Source organism: Amborella trichopoda, chromosome 3 (assembly GCF_054954075.1).
Source record: "Amborella trichopoda isolate Santa Cruz 75 chromosome 3, AtrichopodaSantaCruz75HAP2 v2.0, whole genome shotgun sequence".
Lineage (NCBI taxonomy): Eukaryota > Viridiplantae > Streptophyta > Magnoliopsida > Amborellales > Amborellaceae > Amborella > Amborella trichopoda.
Genome location: NC_142338.1, coordinates 44,717,824 through 44,740,107, shown reverse-complemented (window position 1 = coordinate 44,740,107; position 22,284 = coordinate 44,717,824). Strand labels below are relative to the sequence as shown.

The window sequence follows — 22,284 nt, the reverse complement described above, 5'->3', positions numbered from 1 at the left end:
GGCCGATCTGACGATCATGGATATCTAGTAGTGTTTGAATTTTAGCTTTTTTCTACAAATCTGATTCATTTAAAATTTTAGGCATGTGTTCATAAAAAATAGATGAATCTTCAAAAAATATCAAAAAAGTTTTTTATATGAAATAAATTGATCAAAATACCCCTGAAATGTTTAGGGGGTATTTTGGTCATTTTGTTTTCACAAATAATTTTTTATATATTTTTATTAGGTGCGCCTTGATGAAAAAACACACACTTAAAATTTCAAGTGATTTTGATCTATAAAAAAATAAAATAAAATTCAAGCACTATCGAACATTTGTGATCGTCAGATCGGCCCAGGTTCAATCTGGGCCGTTTGGCTCATATGTTCATATGAGCTAGTGGGCTAATCCCATCTTTTTCATATATATATATATATATTGAGATATTTCAAATCTTAAAAATAGTCCATCTTGAAACACATTATTTGGACTGTATATTTTTAATATTTTCATGTATTTATAGATCTGCTTGATTTGAATCATTTTTTGAGTTTTAAATTTTACACTTAGAGGTAAAAATAGATTTTTGTATCAATCTAAGAATTTTTTACACCAAAATTATATCTCATGACAAAGTTTGGAAATGCACCATACTTTGATTGTTTATGCCTCCAACCTTAATGCAAACCACACTTTAGTAAAATATTATTTAACTCAGTATAATGTCTTATATTTGTGATAGTAATATATTGTTTCATGCTCAAATTGTGTTGCAAGTTTAGGCTTCAATTCTTAGGGACTCTAGAGATACCTAGGTAAAGATAATAGCAAAAACTTTTAATTGTAGGAACATGTACAAACAACTCATGTGACTTATATTGGACTAGAACAAATGGAACTTGAAAACTAAAAATTGTATAATTTGAGTGATAAGTTGATATTATGCTTATAAAGTTGATATTAAGATACAAAGTTAACATTTAATTAATAGGAACATGTATTTTATACACTATTTGAATCCCTTTTAAGACAAATCGAAAGACTTTTGTTAAAATATGTTATTTTTATATTAATCATACATAACTACCGCTTAGAGCATGCTCGTATGCTTGTGGTGTTGAGTTGTCCTCTCAACTGGTATCATGAGTTATGTGTCACCTCTAAAAAGTTTAAACTTTTAAATCATTTATATATGACACTAATAATAATAATGGTACAAACTTAAATAAAATCATAAGATTTTTTATATTAATCTTAAGTACGCATTGCAGTATGCAATTTTTGTAGTGGTACTATGTTGTACTGACCATTCTGCTTGTGTCTCATGAGTTTAGGTGTCTAACTTTAATTAAACTTTTTAGTCATTCACATATAATACTAATACCAATATTAATACAAATAAACATCCATCTGATCATAAGATATTTGCTTTGCTTTGCATTGAAATTCATAATTTAGTCCCAATTTGATTATATATTCCACAATGAGCTCTCCCAATGTTCCATTTCATATGCAATCTCTATATTCATATTATGCATAGGCATAAGTACCTAGAATCATAAATATCGATATCATAACTCTCAAGGGCTTCCCTAATTTTGGAAAGGAAAAGAGGAGTAAACCCTAGCTGTGTAATGGAGAGAGGAGGCAGATTCTTTTATGTGGGAAGGAAAAGAGAAAATTATAAATAGTTACACCATAAAATTACAAATAGTTGATTAATATTCAAAATTAGTATTTGATTAATCGAAACTTGTCTATTTATTTAATCACCAAAGTGTCAAGTAAATAAATGAAAATGTCAGTCATCTTATGTAAGATTTTTATAAATAGATTTATTTAAAAATAAGTATGATTATTTAATTAACTTTTATTTATTAATTATGATTTTCAACTTATGTTAGATTTTTATAAATAATTGTATTTAAAAATATATTTTTTAAAAAATATATTTTATTTATTATTTATGATATTACTTTATTATAAACTTTAATTTATGGTTATAATTTTAAACTCACCTATTAATTAATTTTAAAGTTGTTGAAATAAGAAATTTATAGTTCTCAAAATAAATATCTAATATAGTGCTAATTATTAGTCGAGATTAGTTACATTAAAGAAAAGTTGTATACCAATTTTAAACCAAATATTGTGTACTTTTTATTATTAAATTATTATTTAAAATTAACTTTGTCTATGGATATTATTCATGTATAAGTGTTATCTTTGAACAATAGCTCTATTATATTTAAAAACTAAAATTTAAGAAATTAACATTTTTCTTTTGAAGTAGTAACTTGAAAATTTGGGATTTGCCAACAATGAATACCTAATATACATCCTATATCTTTATTTAACATTTTTTTTATATTGAGCTTTTGTAAACTGCTGCTTAAAAGCATCTCAATGTGTTATGTTTACGCTCAACTTGTATTATGAGTTTAAATATTAACTCTATGTGGCTCAAAACTAAAATCTTATAGCTTGATTGATAAGTTGATATTATGCTTATGAAGTCATACATAGTTAATTAATATTAAAAAAAACTTACATATTAATTTGATCACCAAAGTGTCAAGTAAATAAATAAAAATGTGAGTAGTCTTATGTATACCTTTTATGACAAAAAATATTTTTTATGAATAAAGTTTATGATTTAAAATAATTTTGTTTATTATTTATGATTTTGCTCAATTATAAATTTTAATTTGCAGTGATAATTATAAGTTTTAATTTATAGCTATAAATTTAAACTCACTTATTAATTAACTTTTAAAATTTTGACATGTTTAAAATATTTTTATAAGAAATTTATTGTTTTAAATAACTATTTGGAAATAATTATTCTTAAACATGAATTATTTTTCAAAAATTTATCATTCTATATCAATTTTATGGCTTTTAAAACAAGTAATTGGAACCAACATCATGTAAAATTTAATTTAAATTTGATATATTGTTTAGCTATGAACTGTAATTTTTTTCAATATGGTGCACTTTTAAATAATTTACAAATTTTATGAAATATTTTATTAAAACAGTAAATGACTATAAAATTATTGATTAATAAAATCAAGTTCAAATATGTAATGGAATGGTTAAGTTTAGATATAATATGTTATTGCAATGGAAAAGAGATAATTTGTTATATAAATGAGGCTTTTCTTCCTTTTTTATTTTTTATTTTTTATTTTGTATTGTAGTTTGCATGTATTTTGCATATATAAGTCTTTTGCTTATCATTTATTTTTGCCTATCTGAAATGTTGTATTTTATCAATTATTTATGTCGTTTTTATCATTTTACAGACATCCCTCACTCAATGTTGTCCTTTATCATTATCTATATTATTTGTGCATGAGTAATTTTTAGGGAAAATTGCATAAAACTCCTTAAAATGGACTTTTTATGCAATTTACCCCCAACTTAACTTTTCTTAGCAACTTTTTTTTCAAAATCATATTTCCTAGCAAATATCTCCACAAAAGGAAAAAAAATGAGACTAAAATACCTGTCCCTTACCTCATACATTGACCATGGTGGTCCGACACTTCACCATGGCAGTCCGGCGTTTGGAAGAGGCGGTCCAACGCTTAAGTCACTGATTTGGAACAGCCTGGCACTTCACCATAGCGGTCTGGCACTTCCTCATGGCGGTCTGAAGTTTGGAAGAGGCGGTCCAACATTTGTTTCTGGATTAATGAGCGGTCCGGCATTTGTGAGCTATGGTCCGACAAAATTGAAAATTATGTATAGAATAAGCGGCTCGGTAGTGTACAATTTCAGTTGGGCAGAATGGATGGGTCCGACGATATACAACCACAGCCTTGCGTTTTCTGTTATTGGGATCTAAAAATAATTTATTATGTATGGGAAGAGTATTTTCGTTAAAAAAAATAAACTTTTTGTATTGGAGTATTTGCTATAAAATTTGATTTTTGAGGAAAATATGTCAAGAAAAAGTAGGGTGCGGGTAAAGTGCCAAGAAATCCTATTTTTGGGGGTTTTATGCAATTTTTCATATTTTTTAGCTGATGACGTCGGATTTTCATATTTTGTGAACCTACATATATATTGTCTTTTTGCATAAAAAATTGGTTGTTTTATAAAAGGGTGCAGTTTCTATAAGGTTGCAACCTTAAACAATCCAATTAAGGCGCACCTCCAAATTTTATCATAACATATAATTTTGTTGTAAAAAATTCATAGGATTATCTTAAAAACTATTTTCACATCTAATTAGAAAATTTTAAATTCCAAAAATGGTTAAAATCAAGTAGATCTATAAACATATGAAAATTTTAAAAATAGACGGTTTAGAATCTGTTGCAAGATGCACTATTTTTGGGACTCAACATTTTTTTTTTTAAATATTCATACATCTCGATATTGAGATGATCAATTAGAGGGTTTTCAATATTAAAACCACCTTTTCGATAGATTTTTTAGGTACATATGTGATTCTACATTTTTAAGTTGCAACCTTATATAAACTTTTCCCGTAAAAAGTAGCAGTTATGATGCATTTAATCCTACATCCTATATGTATGTGGATAAAAGTGGACTTGCATCATACACTAGTGTATAAAGTAATAAATTAAAATGCTCTTAGAGGAGCATATTATATATTTAATCAAAAAAATCAACAATATTTTATAGATATAAAATTTCGATATTCTTTTTTGAGTCTTTGAACACATGGGTATTTAAAAGAGTAAAGAAAAATACATTTTAAATTTCTAAAAGCCTATGGAGCTTATGCTGGACGAAACATATGATCAATGGATCTTTTCTTTAGTTATATTACAAATCTGCTCTATGTTATAACTTGCATTTTACTATAATATTTTCACTTTTAATATGAAATAACATGTCCAGACTTGAAGATTGGAACCTCCAAATATATTTATTATACTTCACCTGTTCTACGAACCAGGTCGTGTTTTGTATGTTATAGATTTAATATTAATTTCGGCTCCCTGAGTGGGAAATGTGGTGGGAAAACACTTTTTTAAGGAGAAGGTTGGGATACAAATTTCTTTATTTTGGCTTGAAACAGAGAAAACAATTTATGGAAAACCGCCCTTAAACTTAGATGTAAACATTATCCATTGGAATAATTCAATTCCTTTAGTGGACTTACTGGCCATCCAAACAGGTTATTGTATAAACGCAAAGCAATCCACGAAAACATAAAAGCTATGTCTACGAGAGATGAGAGCTTCCTTACTAGTAATAGAGAATAGGTTTACAATAGCTCTCTTCTTCACGTTCTCTCTGATTACAAAGAAATCAACGTTTTTCTACTTTACCTTAAAAAATCCATCACAACAATATATATCGAGTCCCAGATAGATGGTACAAATTACCGAAAATACCCCAAGTACAGATATATATTGAATATCATGTACGGATATCCAAAATTTTCCTTGAGAGCTGCAGAGGCCGAGTCAACCGAGTCTATTTGGCCGGACACTCCTTCGGGCCTCAAGCTATTTGGGCCTTCGGCCCTTCGGAGTCGTCCTTTCGACTCTACCTCCTCAAGCCCTTTGGGCCTTCGGCCCTTCAGAATCGTCCTTTTAACTCTACCTTGACAGATCTATTTCCTCAAAATACAAGACATCAATCCTCGACAGTTATCAGGTTCTTGTACTACCATCCCATATTAAGGAGAGACATTTTAAGTAAAACATTCTGGTGCAGCCAGGACGACACCTAAACCACTTCATATACCCATTTTTTGTGCATGGTGAGGACCAAAAGCTCCAGAATCTGTCTTGTCATATATCCAAACACAATGTCATGAAAAATAATTAAATAAAAAAAAAATAACATATATATATACCTATTATATTTACCATTATTACGGAATTACCTCAGTTTTCATTATTACATCTATACTTTTTTTTTTCATCATCCGGACAATTTTTCTTAAAAAAAGACAAAAATGTTGGTTTTTCAAAAACTGAAATGAGAAGTTTTTCAAAAACCTAATTCATGTTTCTAGTCCTCTCTCTCTAAGCCAAGATGAAGTTGGTGCAGGCCGCTTTGATTCTCACTCTCCTATCTCCTGCAGGGCTCGTGTGAGTGAAGGCACTTAAAGCTCCACAAAGGAGCGCAGAAAATGCATTAGACAATGATTCATCATTAGCGTCCCAGTGTAATGGTTGATTACGTCCAGAATTTCCAGTCCACTGCACCAGGTCACGGTCCTGTTACCGGCCATATCCTACACCACTAACCCTAAAAAATATGCAGATTTGCTATTTCATGGATTGATGATTCTCTCTCTCTCTCTCTCTCAAAACAGTTTCGAAAGTACCTCCAAGACTTGAACGAAATACTTCTTTCTAATTAAACGAAAGGAATTGTATATAATGAGACCATTTAACTTTGATATAAAATACTCACAATTACTTACAATCATCCGATGTGGAGTTTGATAGCTTGGATATATTATAAAGTTTGAAAAAAATTCTTTTGAAGTGTGAGATTGGTCAATGGAGTAATTGCAGCTAGCCAATTTCACATCTAATGATCAAGATTAATGTGACCACATTGTACCAAAAGTAAATAGTCTTATCCTTTACTTTCCTTAAACGCATAGAGCAGCAATTAAGTGTAACTTTGTGACTCTGTTCCTTTCCCGCGACCTAATATTAATGCGCTATGATTCTTCCGTTGTTTTAAAGGATGAACCCTTAAGATAATATTGAAAGTTAAGGCAGATTTTTCCCTTAAATAAAAATGGATCTAGAGCCCCAGAAACGTGCCACCTCCATTGCCAATTTTGTAATCTGACTTGAACATTAGATCGAACTAGGAGCTTCTGAGGGCTCCAAATCCCTCATTTTCTCATGGAGAAAGATTTGCCGATGTTTCAAAGTGTTCTGGGTCCTTAATCAATGAAAAAAAAGGAGTTTAAGTTGAAAGTGTGCAGGTTAATTGTGCAACGCCCCATTTCTTAAAATGGATTAACAAATGGATGGCATAATACTATCACTAAATTAGACAGCAGTAAAAATATGTGTTATGGAAGAAAATAATAAAAAAGAACAAAACAAAAGAAAAGCTCCACAAAGGTGAGATAATGATTAGACAATCAAACCATAATATTATTATATTTGAAAATATAATAATTTATTACAATATAATTTCATTTTCCATACTTACACCCCCGCCCCACCCAACTAAAAAAAAAGAAAAAGAAAAAGCCTTTGTACATCCCCATATACAGTTCTCTTAAACTGGCATGCTTCCCGTTGATCATTTACAAGTTTAGATCCACTAACTAGGTTTGGGCTAGATCAACTATCAAGATTTGGACAAATTGAATGGTTCTACGGAATTGATTTTAGTTCTCTTAAACTGGCATGCTTCCCGTTGATCATTTACAAGTTTAGATCCACTAACTAGGTTTGGGCTAGATCTACTATCAAGATTTGGACAAATTGAATGGTTCTACGGAATTGATTTTCATTAAGCTCATGTCTCCCCTTGATTATTTAGAAGTCCACTAGCAGGATCGAAACAGATCAAATGATTCCACAAAAATGATTTCATTAAGCTTTCCTGATGTGATGTGGGACTGTGGATAGTCCATATCACTCTATCATGTGTCATTTACTTGTGCCAACTATTTCGAATAATTGTAGCCAATGGATGGATTTAGCCGAGCACTGGAGATCACACACTTCATTTATACTGTCCATACAGCTCCAATGGTTGGTGACGAGGATCCTTAGATATACATGTAGTATAGCATAATGAATAGGCATGCACATAAACCAGCTCATGATTATATACAGGGTTCTCCAGCCAGTCATACATCTTACCATTTTGAAGAGTTTACTTCGCAAACCTTAGTGTCCAATCCGCTGCTATTTTGTCATGCATATCTCTGTCAGTTAAATATTGGTGAGCGATGCTTGCAACAAGGGGATCATCTGCCAGGATTGGGAAAATAGTCAACACTTATGTTTGGCATAATAATTTCAATATCCCAAATAGGGTTTCTCACCAATGCCTAACGTTACGGAGTTACTATCTAAACTGAATAAAACTACTACTTCATATACAAGTCATCAAACAGTGTCACATTTGGTACACAATGTTATGAACTTCGTTTTTTTGAATGAAGCCACATAATGGCATAATTCGACAATAAAATTTTTTTTGTTTTTTTTTTGTTTTTAAAGAACTGTTCGACTTGGTTCTTGATCACAAGTAACCAAGAAAACACTTTGTCCAAACCTGCCCTTAGACACTCATGGCATGCACACACACGCAACACATACATGCACATATAAGCATTCCTCTAGACTCATTCCTCAAGAGTGAATCATGTTAACTTTCACCTTAATAATAGAGGATGCTTTACATCCAAGCCATCCCATATGAGGGTCCCCTCAATTGGGGGCAAAAGAAAATGCAATAAATAGAGTGACAAGCCTTTAATGCATGTAAATCTTACCCCCATCACAAAACCATCCACATGAGATGGGTGAATTATGTGCGTTGCACACACTTGCGCACACTGACAAACACATGAGGCTCAACCGCCTAAGTTGTCTGAGCCGATACTGCCTCTCTCTATCTCTCTCTCGTGTGTGATGCGTGTGTCGTGCCAAGAATCACACAAAAACACAATTAAAGAGAAGGAATGGTACTAACAAGGATCAGGATTAGTAAAGATTGATCTGATGGCATGTAAAACCTTCGAAATTGTCAAGGCAGGACTCCAACTATCTTTTAGAATGTTTAAACTAACATTGCCTGCAGCATCAACATCGCAATGGTAGATTCGAGTTTTAAATATGACCTGCATGTCAAACTCCCTATGAGATTTCCACCAATAAGGAGGTATGGATGTAACATTGAAGAAAATAAGACGAAAGACAAATGATAAAACAAAGATGATGAATTTGCAGAATATGCAATACTAACCAAGAATACATGCCAGCACATTTGCAGACATTTAACCAAAAAGGACCATGTTTAATGCGAATACTAGAACACAGAAGTTTCAATCTATTGATTTCTAGTACAATTCTTCAAAAATAACAATACTTCAACAGATCAAAGTGATTGAAAATAAAGACTGAAAGATATTAAACATTCACCTCTTTCTTCGAAAAAAGTACATAAAGATTGCTCAACCCCAAGACCCAATCTTACTACAATCATTGTGATTCTAAAAATACAAATCCAAATGCATCAAAATTGGAATGTAGAAGCACAGTGTTAGTGCAAATCAGAAAAATATAGCCTCCCAAACTGTTGTGTCCTCACAGTGAAAAATAATATAAAAACAATACTCTGGGCTTGACTCTAAGAAATTTGAGTCCCCCAAACTGGAGTTCCGACTGTGACAAGAATGTTACATTGGCTCAAATATTAGAGAATATGACACTGTCTGTATAGATCTCCATTATGATTATCAATCACGCTTTTAAACCTCGGATCATACTGGTCAACACAAAACCCTGTTTATTGATCTCCCCTTTGATCCTTGCTCAGTAATATTGTTTAGTAAACAATGGGTTCTAAGCTAGGTTTTGCACATTTTGATCTAGAGTTTCTCGACACCTATCACAAACTAGAAATTCCATATTCAGGATGTAACCCTCAATTAGTCAACTGATCAATTAGACGAAGACAGGAATCTCCAAAGAGTGAGAAATCTGATTCAACCCTAGTATTCCTACTGTAGGGCTCCTAGGACAGGCTCTGCTACCACGGCAAAATAGGAAACCACATGAGCAGTAAGCTAAAAGTCATCTCCACTGTCAATTGTTGAGTATGGATAGTACAGAGGATATGTAGCATCCTACTGGTATGCTACAGCATACATTCTTTACATAGATAAATGCAAATCTTCTCATGACTATGGCAGAGATTGTAACTCGTCTTCCTTGCATACACAACTTAATGCTCTATTCGGTCCCAACCTTTGTTTGAGAGCAGAAAAATGTGCATGTCAACGTAGATATAAATGTAGGCCCACAAATACAAGCAATTTTAAAGTTTTCCAAAGACAATAAATTCAAAGTTTCAAACCAATATAAGGTAATGAAATATTTAAATTTTTCTGCTTGATCATTGAAGGATTCAGCATTTGAGCTACACAAACATGCATATAAATCAACATACACACTTAGATCTATCAAAGATTCAAACCATGGTATTGGCTCAAGACTCATCCTGCTCCAGAGCCAAGAGGAATGCACGAGTCTCAGCCAAATCACTTTAAAACAAAAAAAGAAGTAAAGACTTGGCAAGTTATCAAAACAAGTCAACTTTGGCCAATCCGCCAGGTTCTAAAACATGGCATATAAACATAAATAGTTACTAACATATTCCATAGCCCCAAAATGTTGTGAGTCCAAGTGTGCATCACTGACCATCTGTGGCACTTCTAGGACATAAAAGGAAGCGTGCACGAACAACAATTCTAAAAGAGCACTTAGTAGAACTTTCCATGTATGTGTCATAATTTCAAAAATAGGAACCACACCCAAATGTTTTGCATCTAAAACCAAATTTTAATAGAAGAATTTTCATACTGAAATAATTTTATGAAATGGAGCTGTCATTTTGAAAAACTTTCATCTTTCATACCTTGGGAGGTTTGAAAGGGTATTCACTCGGGAATGTGATATCAAGGAAGAATACTCCTCCTTGGTATGGTGACCCTGAAAATCAAAATCTAATCAGCTGAAGTTCACTGTCATTACTTAAAGCAAATATCATGGATATCGAATGACGGAAATTGGTACCCACTTCAAAGCAATCATAATCTTACAAATTCATATAGAAAAGCAGCGAAGAACTGAAACAAGATGCCATAAATGCAGAAAGGCAAACAAAAGAAAAATCTCCTTTAGTGAAGAGCTTCTTGTAGAAAATAATTTACACATTGAGGTTCACAATAGAAGAATGGCAAATAAGTAACTGACAATTCTATCTCATATAAGCATATTCAGGAGCAGGGCATGAATTACAGTTGAAGACGGATCCTGCAACCAATTAATAATTTCATACCAGAAGAGACATGGGGGTTTTTGCATAGTGAATGCATGATGTTTAATCAGAAAGGTGGATTCTGCAAATCTAGCACTTATGTGAGATTGAACAGGACAATCCTTAAACTTTTTTCAGATCATATCTGTATGCTCATAATGAGCTTTGGTACTCACATGGCTCAATATCCGATATGTTTTATCAGCTACATGCAGATCAATATAGGTGCGAAATAAGTCTATATCACGGCTAAGCATCTTCTCTAAGGTGTTTCTTTTGTTCTTTTTTCCTTTGATTTTATGGGCAACCTTATTAGTATTTTAGAAGATGCAGCTGCATCTTGAGGCTAAAAAGTCAGAAGAAATCAAGAACCCACATCTGCTGTCTCCTCAAAGATCATAGCATAGCACCAGGGCGGAAGTGCAACCCTGGGTTTCCAACCAATAACATTGAGGATATCCCCCTACACCACAATCAGACCCTCCAGGTCCTAGTACATAACTTTAGACTCAATTGTAAGGCCCCCATTCAGCAATTTAGTAAAATACATGCACCAGAAATATGAAATTCATGAATAAAATTCATGCACCACAAACATGACAACATCATTTATCTCCTACTGTCACACCTAAGCACATAGCTAACATATGCATCGGTTTATAAGCACATACTAGACTTGTGAAAAAAAAAGAGCTAAAATGATCTTCTTATCGTAGTACGCGTACAATATCTTGGGTTACACAATCGACATTTTAAGCAAACAATTTTTTAAATTTTTTTAATGCTCCTCCTATCCAAACCGCTCGCAGCCTAACTCTAAAATCTGTGCCTGCACAGTAACAGATGATTCAATGTGATAAGCACATAGGATAGGAACAGAGGAAAATCACATCAAAGTTAGTGTAGCTTCCTGGGCCAAATCTAGAAAACAGTTTTGGGTGTACTTTGTGTATGACTTTAAGCCTAAATGGCAAGGGATTGCAACAGGTGAGTTATGGAGAGGAGGAAGATCTGCAAATTGGGTGCAAACTCCTGAAGGCTTTTTGAAGTTCAACTTCAGTGGAACTTCGAGAGGCAATGTAGGGAGAGTAGGACTGGGAGGGCTAGTGAGAGACCATCAAGGAGAAAAATATGAAATACTCAGGTCCTCTACAAGAGTGGATCTCAAATGAAGCAGAGGGCAGAACGCCCATCCGGACTCAGAAACCAACATTCCAGCTGGAAGAACTTAATCATTGGAGGGGATTTTATTACGATATTAACCTAGGAAAGTGGTAGGGAACTTTGTTGAAGCATCAAAATGTGTTTGATGAGATTTTTGATCTTCTTATAGTCATGAGCTGGAGAGAGTTTTGCCGCATTCGTAGGGAGTCTAATGAGCTCATGGAGTCATGCGGGATAGAAACTCCAAATCCTCTAACCAAAACCACCTTCGTGGTCTAGCTTGTTCGATATATTACACTTGCAAAATCTTTTACATCTAGAGTAATTTTTTTTACAGGAAATATACATGCGCACACATCAATGTTAAAAGAACATCTATATTCTATGCAATAAAAATATCTCAAGCAGCAATCGTATGCTTAAACAAAATGTTCTATACGTGGTTAGAAATGAATGAGTTTATGTTCAGAAAAAAGACAAAGGGCTACTTCTATCTGCGATAATAATATATGCTTGAACCTAGAACATTCCCAATCTATATTTTTGTTTATTATTGAGATAAATTTTAGAGCTTTTGAATTTCCTTAGAAATTCACTCTACTGTTCAAGTCCGGATTTGATTAAACTATTAGAGTTCAATTGAAGTTCATTACAAATTTCTGAATGCCATTCAATTCGAAATTATTCTTCTGAACATATAGGCCTACAAGCATAGAGTATTCCCAGACCAACTGTTTGGTTGGTTTTAAAATCACCCTAAAGTTAAAAGATAACTTGAGCTCAAAAGGGCTTAACCATTGTCAAAATGCAGGCGTCTCTACTGCAAAATACAGAGAAAAAACCTATTAAACAAGCCTATTTTGATTAATAAGGATCCAAATCATAGTTTGGATGAAAAATACCAAACTTTCAAATGGATCCAAAGTGATCAAAGCACAGGAATGGGTCTAAACTGATGATCAAGAATACAGTTTGAGAACAAACTACGGACATATTTGAGTGATTTAAAGTCATTCTGTGGCCCAAATATCTTAACTGCAGCCTAAGCGAGGGGCCAGTTTCATACAATTTAATCTTCAAACTTCCAAAGCAATACAACTTAAAATTTATATAATTATGACCACAAAGGCTAATAACCACATTAAGACACTGCTGATTTGGATAAAAATTAAATGTCCTGCAGCTTGACCACGTAGAGAACTATACTCAGTTTTATACTCTGGATCATGAACAAGTCCAAATATACTCAAATATATTTGTATGCAGGCAAAAGCCCCTTATAAGTCTGAGCAATACACATCAACTGCAGCCAAAACAGAGGGCTCTGCACTTAACTGCGGCCAAATGTTGCCAAGGGCGTTTGGCCATTCAATGCTAATTGAAACGTATTAAATGATATTTCATGATACTGTTGAGCACTTACATGTCATTTGAATGGGAGTTTGTTGGTTAAATTATTGCTCATTTGAATGAGTTTGTTGGTTAAATGGACTCCCCAACAAGATGATACCCTACTAGAGCTCATGGTAGAGAAAGTGGAAAAAGGTATGAAAATTGATGGGCAGTTCTCAAGGAATGTGTGGACAGAGGCTCCATTATGTCTGCCCAACATGGTCCTGGGTTCAGTAGAGATAGGGTAAAACAGAGAATTAAACAATTAACAGTAATCTATAGAGAGAAAAAAATTCATTGCCCAGTCTGACTTTGGATTTGATGGGAGGGGATGCTGATCGGGCCAGCTTGGGAGGAGTATGTGAAGGTAATATTCTTTTTTGAATGATTATGTGTAGTAGCAGTATGACCATTGGCTTGTATGTATCATGGTATGTTGATTTTTGGTAATTGTACTTGCACAGGGAAATGAATGGGCATCAAGGATATGAACAAAAGTTTTCCTTCTATGCATATTATGGACATTGTTTTTGGAGATCATGTGGCGTATGGGCACCTTATTGGAGAGAATCACCCAAATGAGGAGGATTTGGTCCTTCTTCAATGCTTTGTTAGATTTTGTAATATGGATGGAAACTCTTCTATGTCAAGGTTTTTAATTTCACATTTTCATGATTATCAAACTCTTCTGCATCAAGACTGTCATTTCTTTTCCCATTTTCACTCACATCGATGTGGTATATGTTTACCCATCTTATACCATAATTTATTTTCATGCCATGCAATGTCAAGTTACTATGTGTTGTTCATTGGCCTAAAACCTGGGGTCTATATGCCATGGGCGGAATGCTCTATACAAGTATTTCGGGATGAATGGAAATGATAACAAACTAGTATTCATATTAAATAGATGTTAACAACAAAAAAAAAACAATGAAAATCACACTAAAATTATATAGTTTTAATCATTAACAAAACAAGAATGAGAAGAAAAATAATAAAACAAAATACTTGAATATAAAGAATTTCTGATAAATGCATCTTCCGGACAAACCAAACAGTGGATATGCATCTTTTGGGCTTTTTTCCAGATGCTGTTCGAACAAAATACACCCATCTTCCAGGATGTGTCACTTTTAGGGGAGACATCTCTGGAGAGTCATCTCTAGGCATCCAATCGGGACCTTATGTGAGATTTGAGACACTTTTGACATGGCTCAACTGAGATTGATCCATTTGATAACGAGCAGTTGGGTAAAATGGCCCACTAACCCATAACTGCCTGTTACTTTTACCTCTCTCTAAAGTTTGAAATTTCGAAATACAAAGGAAGGATTCTATGAGAAAATAGAAAGAACTTAATTGTAGAGCATAGAGCAAAGACAGGACTGCTACTGCAGTAAACCGCCTAAGAGATAAAAAACCAACATATTCTATAAAGATTTGGAGACCAACAAACCCGAGAACAATGCAAGGTGTAGAGCTAATATATTATAAGCCCATTTTGTTCAATTTCTTTTGACATAATTTCGTGTATATGGAATGTGAGCAAATTACTCGGAGAGATTTTTCTAATTTGAGAAATGAATTAGATGCAATTACAGGGTATCTAATGTAACCTAGGACTAATGTCCCCATAAATAATAAATAACTCAAAATGAGGTCAATTTATCTTGTTAGATTTGTTCTTTCTTGATTTAATTCTTTAAAGTTAGAATTTACTTTTTGAACACAAGCCTGACCTACACTAGATCTCTAACAAGTCTAGAGCATTCTGATTTTATTTTATTTTTATATAATCAAATATTTCTATGCTTGAGGTTTTCAGAATTCAAGATTTTAGATTATGGCTCCAAACAAGTGAAAACCTTAATTGTCAACTCCTATCTATATGTGGCTACTTTGAAGGCATTGAAGCCAATTGCCATGTTTTAGCCTCATTGAATCGACATGTATGCAACCAGTAGCCTTAAAGAGAAGAGCACGTATGCAAGATCTAATAAATTGGATCTGCTTTGAATTGGAAGAAAATTTTCATAACCAATTGTCAGCAGACAATAACTCATTTGGGCTCTTTTGAACAGCATATGAGTCTTGTCGTTGTATCATTCGGATAAATTTGGTGTGCATTTTCGCTTCTTGACTTCACCATATGACATCTTGAATCTTGATGGAATTTTCTGTAGATAACTGTCAGAAGATGTATTTGAATAAGTGGAAAATTCAAATGGTAAAACTATGGAATTTGCTCTTCTTATTTACAAAACCACTAGTGAAACAAGATATTTATGCGGCATTGCAGACAGTGGTCCTCCTTAACTACTATAAAAGCTAAAATTATTTCCTCTAAGCATCTAATTAATTCATGATTTGTGAAATAAATCTATACCTTGTGAGAAACAACAAAACAAACTTGACACAATTTAATTGTGTTGATGCATCAAGACTTATCAAAGAACGATTTGCCAACAAACAGATCCTGCTCAACCATACTATGTCTAGAAAGATTTCTACGAGCATGTCATAAGAAGACATGACTATTGTAGTATTCTTGTGCTGGTAACCCATATAATTTGAAATATATGAGTAAATATATTACATGATAAACCCAGTTCCCTTCAATAACATAAGGATTCATGTTTCGTCCCCCACCAATACATACAAATAATATCAATGCAATTTAGAATGCTTACAATCTAGTTTTTTATTAGCACACATAATATATATAAGTGACTACTACTTCATAAAAGAGAAACTTCTTCATGGATTTCGCTCTCCTATTTCTTCTTTGAGTTGCTGGTTTTATTTATCAAATATATTGCCAGACTGCAACATCAGCTTTCTTATATTATCACATCCATTTGAGGGCCAATCTTCATATGTATTTGACAACCCACCAAGACTGTTACTTTCCATGCATTCCTTTGCATCCACCATCCAGCTTGTATCTAAGGGAACCTTAATCTAAATGCAAATCAGGAAAACCATGTCATTAACCACAAGTAAAAGGAAAAGTAGGCTCCAGCCTTTTAGCCAAATGGTACAAGCTCCTGCCATCCACCAATTTCTATGCCATTGTCCTCTACATTACTGTGACACATGTATCATGCACAGTTCTATATGTCTGACATAGACGGTACATGTCAGACACAGTCAGAGAGAGTCTGCAGCATGCCTTGAAAAAAAATATAAACAGAAAAGAAAAAAACACATGTCTGACATGCATGCCGATACTTGGACACTCGTGCCCAATACTAGGACACTAGGTAGGGGTGGCAACGGGTTGGGGCCAGACCTGTACCAACCAGACCCGACCGAACCCAATTGGACCCGACCCAAAAATAAAAACATCTATATACTTAAATATATTTAAATATTGTGCTAATAATATACATGTATTATTTAAATATTATAATTAAAAAATGGGTGTGGTTTCCATAAAGTTGCAACCTTAAACAATCCAACTATGGTGCACCTTCAAATTTTATCATAATATATAATTTTGATGTAAAATGTTCTTAGGATTATCTCAAAATATTTTTTATATCTAATTATAAAATTTTAAATTCCAAAAATTGTTAAAATCAAGCAGATCTATAAACATATGAAAATCTTGAAAATGGACGGTGTAGATAATATGTTGTAAGATGCACTATTTCTAAGACTCAAAATCTTTTTATTTTTCATAGTCATACATCTCGATGTCGAGATGATCAATCACATGGTTCTTCAACATTAAAAAAACTTTTTCCGATGAATTTTTGAGGTGCTTTCGTAGTTCAACATTTTAAGGTTGTAACCTTATATAAACTTTTTCCTTAAAAAATATATAGTTCTACTTAATATATAATAATTAAATATTATTTAGACATTAACACTATTTGGGTCGAGTTTGCATGAATATGGACCTGGACCCAGATCCGAATAGATTTCGGGTCCAAATCTTGGACCCAAACCCAGACCCTAGTCGGGTTTGGTCATTGGGTGTTGGGTTGGGTCCGGTCGTCTGGTGTCCATTGCCACCCCTAACATGAGGTGCTCAAAATTTTGAGCACGAGAGTCTACAGTACCGGACACACTTGTCTATGGTTTAAACACACGTCTTACTTTTTATGTTAAATTTATTATTACAAAGTTATAGATTAATTTTATAAATAGAATATGTGAACAGATATGCATTGTGTGAGACTTGTATGGACCAACAGACACTTTATGAGGGCAGTGTTGGACAGAGTGTGTCCCTGTCCATGTCACTGAAACATAGCCTTCAAGGCCTCAACCAATCAGATCGTCCCAATCCAGTTGTCCATGCTTAAAAAGAACTACAACTTCTAACCTAATAAATCTTTTGCTGTCTAATTTTTGTTAGCCTTGCTCCCTGTTGCAAGGATATCCATTTGCTAAGGTGGGAGGAGTGAAGCTAGCACTTTCTTTTTTGAGAGAAAATGAAGTCACCTCTGTCATTCTGATGTTCCAAAGTATGCAAATCCAAGAACAATCCAGCCCAACTTAAATGAAATGTTATAGCTTCCTTATGGTCTAACATTCTTGCCAATACATTATCCCATTCTATTCTGGATTGTAATTGTAATAGCATCTAATATACCAAGAATATCAATGACCCAAACATTGCAATTGCTCAGGATACCTTCTTTTAACTTCTAGGGTCGATTTCTTAGTTCAAAAGACTGCAATTGCTCAGGATACCTTCGTTTAATTTCTAGGGTCCATTTCTTAGTTCAAAAGACACTAAAGACATGATCAAGTCTCAATTTGCCAGTGTTAGAGGAATAAACACAGGTGTCTCCTCTGCCAAGAAAATGAGCAAAGTTGTGTTTTGATGATCGAGGCAGACTACTGGAATTCGGGTATTTCTGGGATGGGGAGATGGAACCCTGATTAGGCATTATCCAAACCTTTGCAATTGCTCATCAGGGGAAGAGCACATGCCATGATATAATTATCAAGTGCATTTCCCCTGATGCACTTAATAATTATATAACACAAAGTACTCATGGATGCTGTCTAGTTTTCTCCAAGATGAATAACATGTTCAGACATGGTTTTAGTGTGCTAACCGCAACAATATAATGAATCTAAGGCCCATCGGAAAAAGGAAGTGCACCTTTGCATCTACCACAATTCAAAAGCTTTTGCAGTTGTTGAAAGAAGAAAAAGTTAGAAACCCCAAAGAGATCCTTCAAAGTAACAACTTCAAAAGTAGTACATGGATGCATCAAGATTAATCATTTCAATGACATTCAGTAATTAATGAATGAAGATACATAGGAAATAATCATTACCATTTCTGAAACTCTTACCAAAAGTTATTCATGATTGAAATCATCTTGTCTCGAATTTGATTTTTTTCAAATTATGACCCTACCACATATTCTTAAATCTTTTGGAAACTGGAATATCTATATTTCCTATATTTTAAAACAAGTTTACTCATTTTTCATTGATATACTTCATTTTAAAATTAGCCAAGAAGGGAAGTACATGAATTGGCAGCTCGAGTCATGATTGTCAAATGAACACATTATATTAATTCTCTAAGCAATTTGCACCCATTTCACCAATCACATCGCACTGATATTTGATACCATTCTTTTCTTCAGCAACAATTAGCAAAGTATCTCACAATCGATAGTAACCATGGTAGTACACATTCTAGTTTTGCTACAGATCCCAAGTCCCATAACTCATAAGGTAAATAAATGCTCGTAATAATGGCAAAAACTACTTCTCGGATCTAAATGTTTTAGTCTACGGGTATGACACATTCTTTTCATGGAGATTGCTAACCATTGCAGCATGCAATCAAGGACGGCCTTATGAAGTGCCACCTTCAAAGATAAAATCCGAATGGATGTATCCAAGTATATAATTGTATTCATCATCATCCTTCATATCCTCACATTACCCAAAAAGTTTCATCACGTACAACTGTAATCTGATGTTCAGGCAATGCAAGAGTTACTTTGAAATGTATGATATGTAAGAGTCAGTTAAGATCAACAAGTGATAAAAACTCCGACCCCTTGTTCTGCATCATCTACGATTAGAAATGTAGTTCCTGCAAAATGCACTTTGCACATGTCAAACTACATTCTAAATGAAAGAAGGTTTCGTCCACTCACAAAAAGTGTGGATACCCCTTTTGTGAGTGGATTTGAATGAACCAGGAGTTTCTAAATGGCTTCTCTCAGTAACGACATGGTGTCCTGTACCTAAAATACTGCTGAAACATGTTTTGGGGAAGGATTCCAAACTAGTGCGAAGGCTAGTTTAAAGAAAATTGTGGGAGTAGTCAGTTATGATAGTAACCAAGATTTAGAGAGCGGTTAACAAGGACTCATGAACCATATCCCATTAAAACTCTAAAGTTAACTTGTGTACATTCAAGAAGGATACTAGGATGGGGTGATCCTTGGGAATATCAAGGTAGTCGGTAGTCTACTCATTCTTACCAATTCAAAAAAATATGCAAAGCATAACAAATGAAATATTAGCAAGAAACGATCTCAAACTCAAAGGCATTTATCTTTCCTTGCATACAAAATCATGATGTTCACACTGATTATTTAACTTTCACCTCTATCCAAATCAATGTTATTTTGTAAGCTATAGTGTCTTAAGAAGCAATTAAATTCAATTATCCAAGCATATGTCTTCTTATTAATTTAAAAGGCTTTTCATAATCCAATGTGTACTTCATCATCATCAGCACCAGAGCTTTATCCAAACTATTTTAGGTCCGCTACACGAATTCAATTCCACCATTCTGCTCTATCAAGGGCCATACCCTCAGTAAAATCCATAGTTGTTGGGTGCGGATGCATTCCCAGGAGTGGTAGCTGGCTCGGGTCCATAGAATCGTGGATTGTTGGAAGCTCCATGTGGTTAGGATTGTTCGTACAATCCTATATCAAGGGAGCACAGTCCTTGTCACAGGGAAGCGCGATTCCATGAGGTAGGAATCACAATAGTAAGTTTTAAGGGATCGTGGATGATGCGTGGGTTCACAGTACCATTGCGTGCAAATCTGAATAAGTGCATGTGAATCAATGCCGAATAGAGAAAACATCATATACACTGCATTATATACTTGTGAATCGCGGTCCAAACCTGCTGGGAACAAGGATCGCAATATAAGGATCCGTGTTCCATCCAAGATCCCTAGCTGGAATCGTGGGATCGAGGTTCCGGAGCGGGTCCGTGACCTTGCCTACAAGGTTCCAGCAACTATGGTAAAATCCGCAGTGTACTTCAAGTAGGAGCAGGCATGTTCCCACTATTGATAATTAGGCGACCAAGTCTTTGTTAATAACGACGAACCATATCTCCAAATTCCAAACCTATAAGCAAACTGTTTGACATTTGGCCAAAAGATATGAGAATCAGGAACTAATACAGTGCCAAAATTGAATCAAATATCCCACCCACATTGAGAAATACAGAAAAATACCCAATACTCGAATGCTCAGAAAAATATCTCATACTACCAACCAGATAAAGAAAAATCAATGAGAAGAAGAAACAAGCAAAAGAAAAAAGATACTCAGATGCATATAGAAATGGGCCACTAATTTGGTATTGAATGCATTAGTTGATACAAGAAAGGCATGACAGAGAAAATGGTTTTCTATATATATAGACTGAGATATTGTGTAATAAACGTAGCATATGTATGGTATATGTACTGGCCTTGTGGACCGAAGATGGTGGCGACCCAGCAGTAGAGATTATCGCCTTTGGGGGCAGCAGCGCAACCAGGCGGAGGCTGGGAGTTGAAATCAGCCATCTCCTTTTGTATCCTCTTCCCTGAAGATGAAACCGATGTCGTCGATGGCCAGGAACGCACCCCACCACCAGCACTGCTTGAAGCAAATGGATTCTTACCCCCAATGTTCATGCTTCTTGCTTTCCCCTCTCTCTCTCTACCAAATAATTGTTCCTTGTGGGTTCATGCTTCTTGCTCGCTTCTCGCTCACTGTAGAGTGTAGAATGCAGACTGATGAGGTTCGTTCTCTCCCTCCAATTCAGTCCTTTAAAACGCTGAAATTCTCAGTTCTTTTCCAGCTTTGCCATTATCAAACAGGTGAAATTATTACCACCATGGTTTATCAAACACGTTTCCAACTTTCACATTACCAATTTTCACCCCAATCTAGGAAAATCACAGCACGGATAATTCACAAGGAGACAGAGCGGAAGTTATCAAAACACTGCCTTACACTCAGCCCTAGAGACTGGCGAGGAGCGACCCTTTTTTCCTTTAATCAAGGAAAATGGTTTGATAGGGCTACATCTCTATCAAAATAAGTTAAGCCTCCTCAAATAACACAAAAAAATGGTAATTCTAGTGTTGAAAAACCTTTAAATCGATCATCTTAGTTTGAACAGTATGGTTATACCAAAAATTTAAGATTTTAAATTTAAAAAACAGTATATATTGTGACAAATCATTTAGACCATCTATTTCACCCTAAAGATAAGTGTTTTGAGACTTCAAGATCTTTTATTTTTTAGTTTCAAATTTTATTGGTATTGGAAATGAATTTTGGAGCCATTCTGAAGATTTTTTATGCCGAAAGTACTGAGAATTTGAGGTGAGGCTTTTTTTTTGTTTTCATAAAGCCTACGCCCATGGTTAGCAACACCAACCTGTTTGAACCGAACCGGCCAGTTAGTTTGGAACAGCTAGGGTTCCAAGTCCG

The 22,284-nt window shown here is 34.2% G+C and overlaps 1 protein-coding gene across 3 annotated transcripts; it reads right to left on the bottom strand.

Moving 5' to 3' along the window:
* Positions 1–5,667: 5,667 nt before the first annotated feature.
* Positions 5,668–21,905, bottom strand: FUS9 (Ubiquitin-conjugating enzyme family protein). Of its 3 annotated transcripts, XM_088860812.1 has the most exons (6): positions 21,272–21,811; positions 20,693–20,933; positions 20,370–20,609; positions 10,604–10,677; positions 8,657–8,804; positions 7,524–7,929 (listed from the first exon to the last, which is right to left on the bottom strand). In XM_088860812.1, the coding sequence occupies exons 3-6, from the start codon at positions 20,461–20,463 to the stop codon at positions 7,832–7,834; spliced, it is 414 nt and encodes a 137-aa protein (XP_088716938.1). In that variant the 5' UTR covers positions 20,464–20,609; positions 20,693–20,933; positions 21,272–21,811; the 3' UTR covers positions 7,524–7,831. The 3 variants fall into 3 exon arrangements, with proteins under 3 accessions (XP_088716937.1, XP_088716938.1, XP_011626975.1); XM_088860811.1 differs by lacking the exons at positions 20,370–20,609; positions 20,693–20,933 and adding an exon at positions 5,668–5,755 and having other exon boundaries at positions 7,819–7,929; positions 21,272–21,899; XM_011628673.3 differs by lacking the exons at positions 20,370–20,609; positions 20,693–20,933 and having other exon boundaries at positions 21,272–21,905.
* Between the last annotated feature and the right edge of the window lie 379 nt (positions 21,906–22,284).